Source organism: Gymnodraco acuticeps, unplaced genomic scaffold (genome assembly GCF_902827175.1).
Source record: "Gymnodraco acuticeps unplaced genomic scaffold, fGymAcu1.1, whole genome shotgun sequence".
Lineage (NCBI taxonomy): Eukaryota > Metazoa > Chordata > Actinopteri > Perciformes > Bathydraconidae > Gymnodraco > Gymnodraco acuticeps.
This window is the reverse complement of record NW_022990358.1, coordinates 241922-257188: the sequence shown is the minus strand read 5'-3', so window position 1 is coordinate 257188 and position 15267 is coordinate 241922. Positions and strand designations below refer to the sequence as shown.

The window sequence follows — 15267 nt, the reverse complement described above, 5'->3', positions numbered from 1 at the left end:
TCACATCAACATTTGGATTGGTAAAGTTCACACCAAAGAAACAAATACAAAGAGATGAAGACAGTGCACAAGCAATTTCTCACATTAACTTTTTTTAATTAAAAAAGCTTTGACATTCCAGTGTTTCTGTTTTCCATTTTCTAACAAAAGAGGGTGGTGAGATGACACTCCGGATTGTCAACCATTTTTCAGAACCTCATCAACAACATGTAGTCCGATTACAAACATCTTCTCTCAAGTTGCGGATCCATTCAAACACATGGGGCTCGAGTGTAAAAGAAAAAAAGCCATTTACTAGCAGGCGTGTTTGTGATTGAATTTGGATACAAGACTAACGGGAAGGGGAGGATTCAACATGTACTCACTCTATCACATCACTCTGCCAAAGTCTTAAAGTACTAAAACAAATCCAACAAATAGACCTGCAGTCCACTGTCAGTGCTCCTGGGTTATATTTGTAAACTATGTCTCTCTTTATCTCCCATTGGTTAATAATATTAGCAGAAGATGCTTATTTTTCTGAGAAGATGCTGAAGCTGATGTAATGGTTTTTTGGGGGAAAGGTGTTGGGTGTCTTAAACAGGAATGACAACAAATGTTAACACAAGAGAAATCTTAGTATCTACTGCAGCTGATTTGAAAAAAACACACCAAAGTCCTTTCACACTTCACCCGAAAAAAAGGCTGCCTTAACTTTATATTTACAATTAGGTCCAATATGTGTCTGTCAAACACATCCGTCTGCATTTATGCAAGTTATGACAGTATGACAATTATACTGTTCTACAGAGCTGCAACTTGACTGAATATTACTATCTGTATTTTTCGATGTGGACAAAGTCCTCTTAATGTTCAGGGCTGGATCGCACTACAGCACACACTGAATGCCAGAAACATGCATTCTAGCTAATTATATTCATTTCTGCACTTTTCATTTTTCACTAAATCATGGATATCCATGAAGAGGTTGTACATATTTAACTTCTAGTGGTTGCATTTAGCTAGATATGCCATGCCTGCAGTGATACATCCTGGATGATGAGAATCATAAAGTGACCAATATTCATATAAAGATAAATGCATGTGGCCTCTTCTGTAATATTAACCAGACCAGTCTTAAAGGAGTGTGATTTGTTTTGTGCTGGAACAACCCAATTCCAAAGTAGACATGTTTAAAAGCACAACTTCTACTGGTATTACAAAAATAAAAAATTGAGGCTTTTAAAAAATGTAATTTAACTCATCCCACCATTTCTCTTTATAATACTGTAACTAGAGGTGGTTCCACTTTAAAGAAACACACAAAGCAAAAAGAAAGAAAAAAAAAACATATTTTGAATGGGAAACTTCCGTCTGTAGTAACCAGGTGTCCATATTTCAATAATGCGTGACAGTTCAATGCAACATTGTGCCTGCTAGTTCATGATGGAGAGAAACGGATGGGAAAGCAGCTCATTGAAGTAACTTTCCTCCTTAGTGTCTGTGTGTGTTTCTTTGATTGTTCTCACCAGAAAAACAAAGGGAAACATAACTGACAAACCGAGACAATAGTGGTTTATTGTGTCTTATATTCTCATTTAGTCAAGGAGGGTTGTGGTAGTTGCTCTTCACTATGTACAATAATTAATGAGATTATTTCATCTAAAACGGCTTATTTATTCTAATTTGCTCTACGTTTGTTTAAAAAAAAAAAGGTGTCCTTTTTTCCTCGTTTTCACTTATAATTGCTGTATAAATTACAAGCTAGTGTGCTATAAGAGTTGCAAATGCCCCAGAGATGTGTGCGTTGAAGAAATGGAAAAGTAAAATCCAGATTGAGAGTTCACAAACGATGAGTGGAGAAATATGCGAGGAGAGGAAGGAGGTCCGAGACGACTGTGTTGTGGGACTCCTATGTTAGCTGGTGAGACGGTGGTGTAGGGGGGGTTATGAGGGGGTGGGGGGTAAAGTCTTCTTTCTCTGGGTGGGTGTGATGGTGTTCAGATCTTGAGGTTCTTAATAGTTTCCGCTCTCTTCTTGAGCAGATCTCCCACTTCCTGTAGCGAGCGCAGGTAACTGCTCTGCACCTTGTCCATAGCAGCCTTCGCAAACGACACTTCCTCCTGAAACACAAACATTGAGGGTATATCAGAGAGCCATCAGCTCATTGTGGACTACATAACATTTCTTTCATTTAAGCAAGGATATCGGCTGATCATGCTTTCACATCCAATGTCCTTTCAAGGTGGCCAAGGGATGAAAAACATCAAGATCAAAGATGTTCCTTGTTGATCGTTATCATTTATCTGCAGCTTCTGCACACATTTTATTCTGGTATAGACTCTTAAAAGGTCCGCTATTATACTGTTTTTCATCAATATATTATAAGTCTCAGATATATACATGTCTCTGAAGTGTTTGGCTCCAAATACCAAACAGATCTTTGCAGCATCCCATAATCCCCTCTGTTTGAGCCCTGTTTCCAAAGTGCTGATTCTCTGTCTGTTACTTTAGATCAAAATAAGGAGCCCCTCCCCACGCCCCTCTGAGAGATATTTAGTTAAAAAGAACACAATAGCCGCGTTCATACCGTAGTACTTTTCCCACTTTAGTTCCGATAGTTCCGAAATGTCGCGTTTACACCAAAAAGAGCCGGAACTAAAATGAGTTCATCAGAACCCTTTTACACCCTTTTCCGTCCCTGCTAGAGAGCAGGGACTTTCGTGGGAGAAAAAGGTTTCTATTTCTGATTGGCTGGGCGGAATGCAAACTACACCCCGTAAAACTTCCAAAAAGTTTTGTGAAACCGCCATTCCCCAACTCCGGGGACTTCCGGCCGGGGACTTTGGGCGGCAGTATACGCCGTGAAGTTATTTGCGGCCTGCCAGTAAACCCAAAGCAGAAGAAGAAGAAGTGACGTCAGCGGCTTCATTTGCCTAATCCACCCCCAGGGACTTATTCCAGTGTGAACGCGATCTGTACTTAGTTCATGAGAACTAAAGAGTTCTCATGAACTAAGTTCTGATGCACCTTTGTGGGAAAAGTACTGCGGTGTGAATGCGCCTATAGGTGCTCTAGGAGGAGATTTAGGTGATAAGGTGGGGGTGGGTTACCTTGGTTGCCGATTGGCTAATAGTTACACAAGACAACAAATCGTTATGACATCACAAAGTGGCTAAAAGGTTTTTATATAAATGGATCACAAAAAGAGAGAGAATCTTTTTTCCTGAAACTTTCAGAATCTCTTTACACAGAGGGGAGACATGTTTATGCATAAAAGACATGAACAAGTGGATTTTGCATAATAGGTGACATTAAATATTATCAAGCACCGGACTCACAGGTTACATAATCCCTTGATTTTTTTTTTTTAAATATAGAAAAGTCAATTTAACAAACTGGACAGTGTCTTCCAAACCCTGACCCTTTATTACATTAAAACAGAATGAAAATATATTGTTGTTTGAATTGAAAACGCTCTCACGAGTCTCTTTTCCAAGTAGATTTTGTTAAATCCTGAATTGGGAAATTCTTGAGTTACAGAACCCGCAGGTTATAAAGGCATTGTACAACTAGCTAAAGGAGACGAATGAATCTCAATGTTTGTGGAACTGCACATTTGTATCGGTGAAGGCTTGTTTTAAAAAAAAAAGTTTAATGGTGTTTATTGAAATCCAGAGAAGGAAAATATAAACCTTGGTGTCTGCTCTCTCACCTCTGTGGGTCCTTCCAAGCTTAAACCGGACAGTTTAATGGCCGTGATTTCAGTCTCTTGGTTCTTTATATAGTCCAACGCCTGAGTGATCAGCTCCTGCACGCTTCCTGTCAGCTCCTGGAACCCACACACCACCGCCGGCTGCAACACACACAAATCATCAGCTTAGAATCACTTTTAAAGCCAACTACAGGATAATGAGTTACTAACATATTAGTTAATGAGGAAGATTTCAAGGTGAACCTGTACCAGAGCAGTGCTTGTATCCTTTTTCTTCTTCTTTTTCTTCTGTAGACTAGTCTTGAGTGGTCGGAGAATCTTGGCACAGTGACTAGCCATCCACAGGACTATGCACACCGTCTGTACAAAAAATGAACATGTTGAAAAATGAAATGCATCAGATCCAGTAGAAAGCAGGTAGGAAAAGTATGGAAGAAAAGATGTCTCACCTCAACAAAGAAGATAAGGTTTTCTAATAAGGAGGGTTGCGTTTTCAATTTGCTGTCTTTCATTTCCAATACATCCCCTTTGCATTTATTCAGTATTTCTGTGCGAAGAAAGAAGAATGAAGCACAACGGACAAATAATACACCTTTGCAATTTATTGAGCTGAAAACGTAGAAATTCAGCTGCTAACTCACCTTGAAGTTGAACTACTAATGATTTGAAACCATTACAGATCTGGGTTTGAAGCTCTGACGACTCATCTAAGAGAGGAAAAATAAATGGGGTTGTGAGAATGAAAGCATTCACCCAGCATTGATCTGCGTGATGTTACTGTCATCTCTTCTTACCAAGTCCAGCAGTCTCCAGGTTCTGCAGGTGGACAGACAGCTGGAGCGCTGCAGCCTGGCACTGACAACTCCCAGTGGACAGAGCAGCGGCCAGGCGGGTGGAGGGGGGGCCCAGGAATGGATACTGCAGTACAACAAGGCATCATTACAGCAATGAACTCACACAACTCTTACATTATGTAACCCAAATGTACTGCAAAGAGGTTCATTCTTCCACAACAAAAAGGTTGATAATGCAAAGATGTTCGTTTACAGACACATGTAACTTGAATTGTGCTCCGAGGTAGGATAAAGTTTTAAAAAGAGACAGAACAAAGATAAGAATGGTTTAAGCCACCAGGACAGCTAATAGAAGAGGGCAGCCGATATCTTAATGTTGGTGGATAAATAACGATAAAGAAATGGCTTGTAATCTATTACTCCCCAGTGTTCTAGCCTGTGCCCTGCTGCCACTGAGCAAGCTATCTGTCCTGATGTTTGTGGTACTCTTAAGATTCGGGGCGAGTTCAGGTGGAACATTTTCTTTACTAATTTCAAAGTTGGTCAAATCAATGTAAACGTGATAAACACAACAGTTACATGATACGTTTTTCCTCTCCCTCTTTTTTCAGTTCCTTATATTTCGCTTAATATTATTGGCAATGTACGTATGAGACAGATTTAGGGCTGTTGTTATGTGAATCAGAGGGATTTCTTTGCTTCCTAAAACCCTTGCTTCACCTCTCACGTACCTGTGTGGGTTTCTCTGCTATCTGAGCGGCTGTCTGCAGGGTCTGGTTGAGCTGAGACAGCAGGCTGCTGAGGATCGAGCCCTTGTCTCCCACTCCGTTTTCGTTGACCTTCTCAGAGTTTTGTTGCGATGGCGTGTGTCCCAGATCGGCCAAGGAGGCGAGGATGCGAAGTGTTAGAGAGCGCAACCTGAGCCACACTGACTCTTCCTCTAGAGAGCGACGCCGGTGCTCCTCAGTTAACATTCTGTGGAGGGAACAAGGAACACGGGTTGAAACGATGAGGAAAATGTTTTGTTGAGGACCTTTATTCCACAATAAATAAAAAGGCAAAACCAAACATGTACAAATGTTAATGTAATGTGATATGGAGAGTGGACATGTTAATAAATCAATGTGCTCTTATTCAACAATCTATCTTCATCTGTGGTATTGCACATTGTTTGCTTAGGACTGGAAAATAGTCTATTCTGCCAACTTAAATAAATCTTTGCTTCCAAAGAATTGCGACACTTGCAAACAGTAAGAAACTAACCCATTGCCATTTAGCTTGGCTACCATAGACTTACCCCAAAGATCCTGCATGGAGCAATGCAGACTTTGCAGAAGAACGTGTAAATATGGCTTAACATCCTGATAAGGACAGGTAAACAATGCCTTTTCTGCTAACTTTGCAACTACAAAAGAGTCAGACTATACCTACAACTAAATTGGTGCAATTACTTTAGATACTTCTTATTTTCTCCCAAAAATGTAGACATTAACATACCTGTCTTTAGGGTCCCAGCTGGTGAAAACGGTAAGGTCTCTGTTGTCCCTCATGGTGTCCCAGGGGATGTCATCCTCCTCTGGAGACAAAGACATGGCCTTCACGCTCTCCTCCAGACTCAACACACTGGAAGACAAGACAACAATCGAAATGAAGAACTTTCCTGCACAAGTCGCTGTAACTCAGTGCTTGATGTTCCAATATATTCTCACATATCGGCCTCGAGGAACAGATCCAGCAGCATCCTCTCAGTGCGACACTGGGCGAAGTGCAGCGATTGGTTCAACCTGTTCCTGAGAGCGATGAACTCTGGGATTTTCTCGAACGCTCCGTATTTATACGCCTGGATGATATACTCTGAGGTCTGGAAGAAAGAAAGAGGGAAGGAGAGATAAAGAAAAGACAAAAAAGGTATAAGAAAACATGTACCCCAGCTTTAAAAGAGTCAGAAATCACTAACGGGTGGACTTACATCTTTCTGGTTAGAGTGGAAAAACCTGAGGGAGAAATTACAGGTCTGGGAGGCTGCAGCAAACTGACCCAATGACTCAGCATAACGTGTTAACAGAAACCTGGAAGAGAGAACAAGAAAATACATTTTTGTGCTCAAATCTCTTGCTAAATCATTAACATTACAGAAAAGGAAAGATATCAGTCTTAAGCTGGCCAAAAATGGTTCTTTTAGCACTGAAGTCAAATCATGTTATCACCTTTCTCCTTTTTATATCATTATCTAGCACTCCTAACTGTCAAAAAAAAACTAACAGGTAAGTGTGTATACCTCTTTGTCATCCTTTTCCCCCTGATAAATACAAGCACAGATGCAGTTGTGTATTTGTACTGACCCTATGGTGTCGTGCTGTACATGCTTGGCATCCAGGCTGGAGTAAAGGTCCACCACAGGCTCAAAGGCTCCCAGCTGACAGTAGACGAGCAGCAGCAGCAGCTTGAACTGGGCGTTGGAGGGGCTGAGAGTCAGACCCTCGTGGAGGACCCCCAAACTCTGCCACACATAGTTGTCATTGCCTGCAACAACAGAGTGTAACACATTTAGAGATGATGTCACTGAGACCGAGAAAAGATCTGGAAGAAGAGAAAGAAAAACTCACCCGTCTCCTTCCATAAGTCAATGTATACATGAGCTGCCATGAGACAATACATATCAGAAAACTGCAGCTCCGTCTTCACAGCGTTCTTCCCTGTGAAACACAGATATCAACCAATCAGAACAAACTACTGTATGGCAGTAACTGTTGACAGGAAAACATGATTTTGAAATGTATGAAAATCTTCTCAAATGCATCAGTGTTTAATTTTACCTTATGGTAAAAAAGTTACAAGTACTTGGCTCATAAGAATATTTAAAATAGTTGAATGAAAGATAGAGAGTCTCCTGTACCATAACTACAACATTCCTAACCCTAACCCAACAATAAACTTATTGCAGCTTTTTGTCCCAAGTGGGAGGTTAAGTCCTCTGATTATTAGAGGCATTCAAGTCTAATATGAGTGAGTGAAAACTGATTTTGTTCCCACAAATGAGATACAAACACACACATGTTCTGACAATGTTTGACAAGAGTGTTGTTGGTTGAACTCAAATCAGAGTTGCATAAAACTTGAACAAAGTTTAAAATCGCATGTCAATGCTAATGCTGCCATTTGTTCATTGATCAGAAATACACAAACGTCCTTCTCACAGCTCTTTCCATATGCAAAAAAGTACATGCAAATTTGCTTTGCATGTGAATGGCTTACTGACGATTGAAATCATTATGCCTTTGGATTCTAGGAGGATTAGTTCAAGCATGGTCATGTCTTTTCAAACAGGTGTAAATCTGAAAACACGGTTCAAGCAAGTTACGAGAAATGGTGTTAAAAAAAGAGCTGCAACTGTTAGTCAATCAACAGAAAAATTATAGCCAACGATTTTTCAAACCGATTAAATCAGCTTATTTGAAACATTCTGACTTATTTTCCATCTCTTCATATGTCCTCACTGAGATCCATTGAAGCATCAGAGTCATTCAACAGCAAAGAACAAAAAGCAACGTGTTGTAGGGCTGCGCAATCAATCGTATTTTAATCGCGATTACGATTATGGTTTGAGACGATTATGAAAACAGCATAATTGACAAAATACGATTATTTTTGCTGGGTGCGCTTTCGCCCCTCCCTAAAAGCCCACTCGGCCACGTGGGAGTGACAGGTGTTGTGAGTGTTCAGCGCGAGCGAAGATGTCAGAACAAGAGCAGCAACTCGTTAAAAAGAAGGGTCAAACTATTTCCACTATTTGGAAGTACTTTGGCTTTCAGGAGTCCGACGTGGAGCAAAACAAAGTACAGTGCCGGATTTGTTACCAGGTTGTGTTGGCACCACACGTTAACACAACCAATCTCTTTAATCATCTGAAATACAACCACAAAGTGCAATACGACCAGGCAATAATACAACAAAAAGCAGATGCCGCTCGACTTCATCCACCACATCATCACAGTCATCGATTCAGGACGCATTGTACAGAGCGACGGCCTACGCGACGAGCTCGCAGAGACACAGAGATATTACAGGTGCCATTACATTTCACATCGCTAAAGATATGTGCCCAGTTAGCACTGTTAGCAACCAGGGCTTTAAGCAACTTGTCAACACGTTGGACAAGCGTTACGCGATGCCGTCTCGGTATTATTTCAGCAGGTCTGCGCTGCCTGCGCTATATGACAAATGCCGTGGGGAAGTTGAGAGAGATGTGGCTTCAGCTGACTACTTTGCTACCACAACAGACCTATGGTCTAGCCCAGGGGTGCCCAACCAGTCGATCGCGAGATGTGTCTAAAAATAGAACAACAATATTCTGTTTTATCGTTAATGTCCTGTAACATAATCTTCCTGTGCCAGAATAATGCACTTGAACGCATCAAAGCTTTGTGATTGGCCGGCGTCACCCCATGTGTCGGGGCGTGGCTGAGGGTCTTCAGTACAGGTGGCAATATTGTCACCTGCCTGCGCTCATCTCTGAAACCAGACCATGTAAACAGGCTGGTGTTTCTAGCGAACAATCTTTAAGAGATGACATGAGCAGCCCTACCAGCATTTGCCATGGTGGCCAACACATTTTTATTTGGTCTTAAATTGTAGTTCAACATTTATTTCCTGTTACTTCTGGACCATGACGGTGGGCCAGCCTTCAACGTTTAACTGAGTGGAATATGTTGAATATGTTTTACCAAAATGTTGGCTATATGTTGAGGAGTTTTCAGTAGGTTGTGACAGTGCTCTGCAACATGTTTGATTTCATTTATTTTGGTCTAATTTATTTTTATGTATCATATTAATAATATATGTTTAGTATGGTTTTGGAAGTGCGCTCCAACATATTTGTTGATCTTGTTTATTGGTAAAATATTATTTGTTTTAAAGTTCAATAAATGGTCAATGAATAATCGTCAAAATAATCGTGATATCAATTATTGACCCAAATAATCGTGATTATGATTTTTGCCATAATCGCACAGCCCTAACGTGTTGACCTTGTTTCTTCTCCGTCAGTATAATTTGCAAACACTTCACAGTTCTCCAGATGCTGTGTGAACGCAACAACAAAGAACAAGAACTGATGTACTGCCATGGTGACAAATCACTGCCGTTACCAGAACAATTGAGCTAATGAAAAAGAGCTTCCATTTTCCAGTCACTGAGTATATCTGTCTGATTTTGGTAATTACAAGAAGTCATGTCTCTTTGCTCCATGTACAAAATAATTGTTTGAAAAAATTTAAAAACGAGTATAAAAAGTGAATAAAAGTGATGTTCTTACCAAACTTGAGTCCATAGCGATAGTGAGCTTTGAGCTCGGTGATTAGCCGCAGTTTCCCGTCCACATCCAGAGCGTGATGCAGCCCGATTGCTCGACTCAGCTGACACACACATAAATGCCTCTGCATCGCTTTGGTGTCATCCGGAAAAGCAAACCCCTCCTCTCCCTGCTCCCCCAGAGGGACCGCTTCACTCAGAAGGTTAATGAACTGAAAGGTTGACGAGAGAAGAGATGCATTTCACATCACAACTCATACAATAAATTCACAAATGTCATGTCCATGATGATGCTGTTACTCACCTGCACGTGTTGATCAGGAGCGAGCAGATGGAGGTATATTTTTAGGTCTGTGATGCAGCAAGGTTTGTCTCCAAACTTCCCAAAGAACTGCACCATGAGCTCTAAAGGCTCACCTGTTCAAAGCCACATAAAGTCACATTGGGCTAAAAAACCGGGAAAGGGTGAAACTCAAAAAAAAGAGATACTGTTTTTACAGTCCATGTGTTTTACCTAACAGGCTTTCTTCAGGACAGCCCCTTTCTCTCAGTCTGTGAATTAATTCAAGACGAGCTAAATAGGGTCCCCTGAGTGAACGAGAGTCTTTGCCGTCCTCCCCTTTAACCCTGTCCACCACGAACCTCACCACTTCAGTCACAGTGTGATGCACCGGACCCTCCGGACAGCTGCAGACAGACAGGCACAGATCAATGCTGGACAATATTACACTGTTTCCCCTACATTGATTTATTTCGAAAGGCCTGTCAAAATATCAACATTGACCACCATATTTTCTTTTATGCTTTACAATTGTTAATGTATAAATTAATAAACCCTGTCATATCTAAATGGGCCTCTGCATTAAAAACACATCAGATAGAAATCCTTTATACTCACTGATCTCCTTCTTCTGGAGGACTCCATGACTGATCGATCAGGTAGAAGAGAGAGTCAAAATAGCAGGAGTAGAACTGCCAATCATCAGGACTAGAAACAGAAACACAGGTTTGTAAATTATGTTTGTCAGTGATCAGTAGTTTCTCTCATGTTCACAGAAAAGTCTTGAAGAGTATTTTCTCACTTTTTGAGTAGCAGCTTGTGGGCCAGCGAGTTGCACTCCGGCCAGCGCTTGAGTCTCTGGTAGAGCATCATACACTTGTTTTCTCGACTTTGCAGCTCACTGGTAAGCTTCTCTGTTGGAGGAAAAAACAAATTAAAAAAAGCTCAGCTGGTCTCTAAATCCGATGTATTATTACCATTTAACTAACTTCAAACAACAAGTTCAAGTAACACATCATAATCAGGATTATTAATTGTTTTCATTGTGTATTACTGGATTTGATCAATGCTGTTTGATGCTCTGCATGATTGGTGTACTACTTTGAAAATGCTATTGTTGTCATAATAAAATAAGCCAACTGAATGCCACTGAGGAGTGACTGCAACTGACATGCACAGAGATAAAGATGAGTGTGTCCATTGTCTTTATAAATAAATACGATGATCTCTCAGGCTTTACAAGAACAGAGGCACATACACCTACCCCCAAGTGGGCCCCGGATTACTTCGAGAGCCTCCACACACTTTCCCAAGCGCTCCAGGATCATGAAATACAGCTGGACCTAAAAGGCACACAAAACAAGCCAGACATTACATTACATTACATGTCACTTGTTAGATGCTTTTATCCAAAGCGACTTACACACTCAATACTGTGGGCAATCCCCACAGAAGCAATTTGGGGTGAAGTGCCTTGCCCAGGGACACAACGACATGCTGACTGCAGTGGGGTTTGAACCTGTGACCACCTGACCTGAACACCAATGGACAACCCACTCCAGACACAATTGTAAATAGAACGAGCAACTCTGGAACAATTATCTGTATTGTGTGTTTTTATCTGTAAATTAATGGAAAAAAGTGGGTGCTGTAACATATTTGAGGACCCAACATGCAAGTGTTAACATGCATCTTTAAGGCCAGATATGTTGGAATAACAATCCTTCACTCACCTCTGCTTCTGCTTCAATCTTCTCCTCCTTGACCATTTTCTCCACCATGCGTTCAGCCAGAGGCAGGAACATGGTTTGGGACAGTTTTTCATCCTGTGCTGAGATGGCCTACACAACATATAACATGATAGTTTCACAATTTTTTTAATAATTAGGAAATGAGAGTGTCTGTGTTTAACAACAAAAAAGCCCGCCAGTACCTGCATCACCAGACTCATGACCGACCAGAAGTAATAAGGATTCTTGGGGACGATTTTATACAAGGCCATCCCTGCCTGTAAAGTGCCAAGATGAAGTCATCAACATCCTCTTCATTATTCTGATTATATGTCCATCTTTTTAATTAGCAATGAAGCACAAAAGCCACAGCTGTTAGTACTGTGCGTTTGCATGTTTATATGCAGAGGGTGGACCTGAGTTTTCTCACCTGCTGCATCTTCTTGTACTCTCCCACGCGAGCATAAGCCATGAAGAGGTGAGAGTGATACTCCTCACTGAGGGGAACCTTCTTCACCGCAGCTTCATACAGCTTGGTGACCAACTCCGCTGTGAACAACAACAACATTCAAAATTCAGTCACTTTAGTATTATAAGTAGCCTTGGTGTGTGTATGTGTGTGTGTGTATGTGTGTGTGTGTGTGTGTGTGTGTGTGTGTGTGTGTGTGTGTGTACTCACGACGATGCATCTCTCTGTACAGAATAGTCAGAGCTTGTAGCGAGTTGTCATCAGTCGGCTCGAGAGTGGCCACTTCCTGGGCCAAAGTAAAAGCCTCATCCTGCTTTCCAGTCCTCTGAAGGCCAATAGCCTTTAGTACCTATAAGGTCAAAAATATAATGTTCTACAAATTGTTTTCTTTTCAGACTTCATAAAACATTATGTTGAGGTAAAATCAATCTTTTGAGTTACATTTTCAGAGCTCAGGCATGCAACATGTATGCAGCAAGTGAAAAATGGTGGGAAATGGTGAATAAGGACTCTTGATAAAGTAAAACAAAAAAGGAAAGGCTTCATCCAATCGATCTTACTAAGAATGCCAACGGTAGAAATAAAAACCCACAATTCAACACTTCTGGTGATAATTACTTAGTCACCCACCTTGGCACAGTGCAGGTCCTTGTGTTTCTTCAGCAGTTTATCTGCCTGCTGTATAGCCATTTTATTGTTACCATTATCAAGGTAATCTGGGAAAATACAAAAAACAACATTATTACATTAATGATAAAAAATAGACAAAAGTAAGAATGCAATGGGCAATAGAGACTTGGCATTATACTGTATGTATTACTATGTTAATCTTGAAGATTACTCAATAAATCGATTGGGTGGATCAGGAACTACAGAAATCAATTCATTGATTTAAGTGAAAGGATCCAGATTCTTGCTTGTGAGGATTTTCTTTTCCTTGTTTTATGTGTCAATAAAATGGTTATTTGTTAACATTGAATTGGGGATTAAATATATGTAATTTTAAGAACAAAACATGATCCTATTACTTGAGAAAATATTTGGAAAAAAATAAACAAAACATCATTGTTAGCTGAAGATCAAGTGTCACCATAACTTGAAATGCTTTTCTGAATGTTGAAGTATGTGACACACAAACAGAGACACCTCAATTCAACTCCTTCAGGACAGCTGGCTGCCAAAATTAACTGTGCCAGACAGCACAGAGATTATGTCATGTCTATTCTCTGTGTTCAAACTGTGATCAGAGAAGCACCAAAAGTTGATGAAAGCCTACATAAATGTGAGGAACGTGGACTTATCAGTTAGATCCAGGGTTGATAAATGCATGCTCTACTGCCAAACTTAGCAGCCCTGAAGCTCCAGCCATACATGCAAATACAGAGACACAAGCTAACTTATTTATGGGTTTCAACTTTCAAACTACATTTTAATGTCACTGCAGCTGAAGAGTTAAGAGTTAAAAACGTCACAACTGTTTCAACATCATTTACAGTGCAGTAACATGCTTCAAATTGAATTAAAGAAAGTATAAATAAATCACTCAAAAGGGTGATGAAAAGTCCAATTGCGTGGTTTTTAAAACGACACTACAAACATACATTGTTTTTTATAGAATATGATCAATGTCATCCAGATTAAACTACCCAACAGTATATACAGATTGTAAACCAGCACAACCTTAAACATCTACAGCACGAAGAAATGCAACATAATCATTAATGCAGCAGAAATAAACTAAACACATTATATACATTCTAAAAACACTGACGGGGGAGATTGTTGCACAATGAATACGTGAAGTACATTTAGCAGATAATACTTTTACTTTAAAATGGGGTTTGAATGCAGAGCTTTTACTCACAGTAGAGTATTTCAGTGTGATAGTAGTACGTTCACAAAAGTAAAATATCTGAATACTTCCAACACTGTTCACTCACTCAAAACACAGTAATATCTGTTATTCCTGTCATTTATCAGCCTTTTCCTTCTGTTCTGCAAGAGGACCGTGAGCTGTGACAGCTCCATGCTAACAAGCTAGCCGGAGTTAGCTTGAAGCATTGTCCTTCTACTATTATGAACCTGATGCTCTGCTAGCTAAACGTTTGAGCTTTGGATAGCTACAAAGCAGCTACACATTCAGAATGGACGCAGACAGCTAATCACAACGGAACTTGTTGTCAACACAGAGCACATAACACGCATACAATCATAACTTTTATTTGTAACATACATACAGTTTCAGTATATCTATGGGGTACCCTGCTAGCTGACATATTAGCATGCTAGCTAGCTGTCAAATAGCGACCGTTAGCAAAAAAGGAGTTCGACTTTGAGAATGTGCAAAACCACACAACAGACATTTCTGCACCATTCATTGTTTTTACACCACCAAGTATATCTACTGCTTTAACCTGGAGGGAACGGTTTCAACTGGAGACTCTTGCCATACAAGGGCTTGGTTTCAGACCGGGTAAGGTGCACTGTCATTGGGCGCTGCAGGCACCAGAGTCCGTGGTCTGAGCTGGTGGGGCCGCATTGCTGCCTTCTGGCCCAAAAACCTTCCACTTTAATACACATACACCCGTATACAACCCAAGGATGTTTCTGGAACATCAAATTACGCGTATTTTTATAACTCCCCATTGAGTCCTTACCGTATATGGGTCTGAGTCTCCTGTCGTTGGGATCCTGCACATGGCCTCTCGCCGCCATGGTGGAGTTTACCTGCTGGGTAAATGTTCGCGCATGCGTACTGCGCGCTGCCACAGTGAGCGAAGGATTTCTCTCGCTGTCATTGTTTTCTGAGCACAGCCAGGTTTAAATGTATGTATGTATACATCTGTACAACTATCAGAATAAAAATACGCAGTTCTTGTAGTTTAGTCAAATTGCTAACACTGATTGTAAAATATTCTACTTTATTATGTACTACTTTTATTATTATCTAACCCGAACAAACGTATTCGTATTTAACTACCAACACAAGC

At 40.6% G+C, this 15267-nt stretch overlaps 1 protein-coding gene across 2 annotated transcripts; it reads right to left on the bottom strand.

Annotated features, from left to right (window-relative positions):
- Positions 1 to 75: 75 nt before the first annotated feature.
- On the bottom strand, positions 76 to 15059 carry naa25 (N-alpha-acetyltransferase 25, NatB auxiliary subunit). 2 transcript variants are annotated; one of them, XM_034224171.1, is made up of 24 exons: positions 14935 to 15059; positions 12908 to 12993; positions 12488 to 12626; positions 12239 to 12357; positions 12012 to 12086; positions 11812 to 11919; positions 11343 to 11421; positions 10881 to 10992; positions 10697 to 10786; positions 10313 to 10485; positions 10103 to 10215; positions 9803 to 10010; positions 7095 to 7184; positions 6831 to 7011; positions 6458 to 6557; positions 6198 to 6349; positions 5986 to 6111; positions 5220 to 5463; positions 4489 to 4612; positions 4336 to 4401; positions 4144 to 4241; positions 3944 to 4054; positions 3695 to 3835; positions 76 to 2102 (listed from the first exon to the last, which is right to left on the bottom strand). In XM_034224171.1, exons 1-24 carry the CDS (start codon positions 14990 to 14992, stop codon positions 1980 to 1982), a joined length of 2916 nt encoding a protein of 971 aa, XP_034080062.1. In that variant the 5' UTR covers positions 14993 to 15059; the 3' UTR covers positions 76 to 1979. The 2 variants fall into 2 exon arrangements, with proteins under 2 accessions (XP_034080062.1, XP_034080063.1); XM_034224172.1 differs by lacking the exons at positions 12908 to 12993; positions 14935 to 15059 and having other exon boundaries at positions 12012 to 12146.
- Positions 15060 to 15267: the final 208 nt, after the last annotated feature.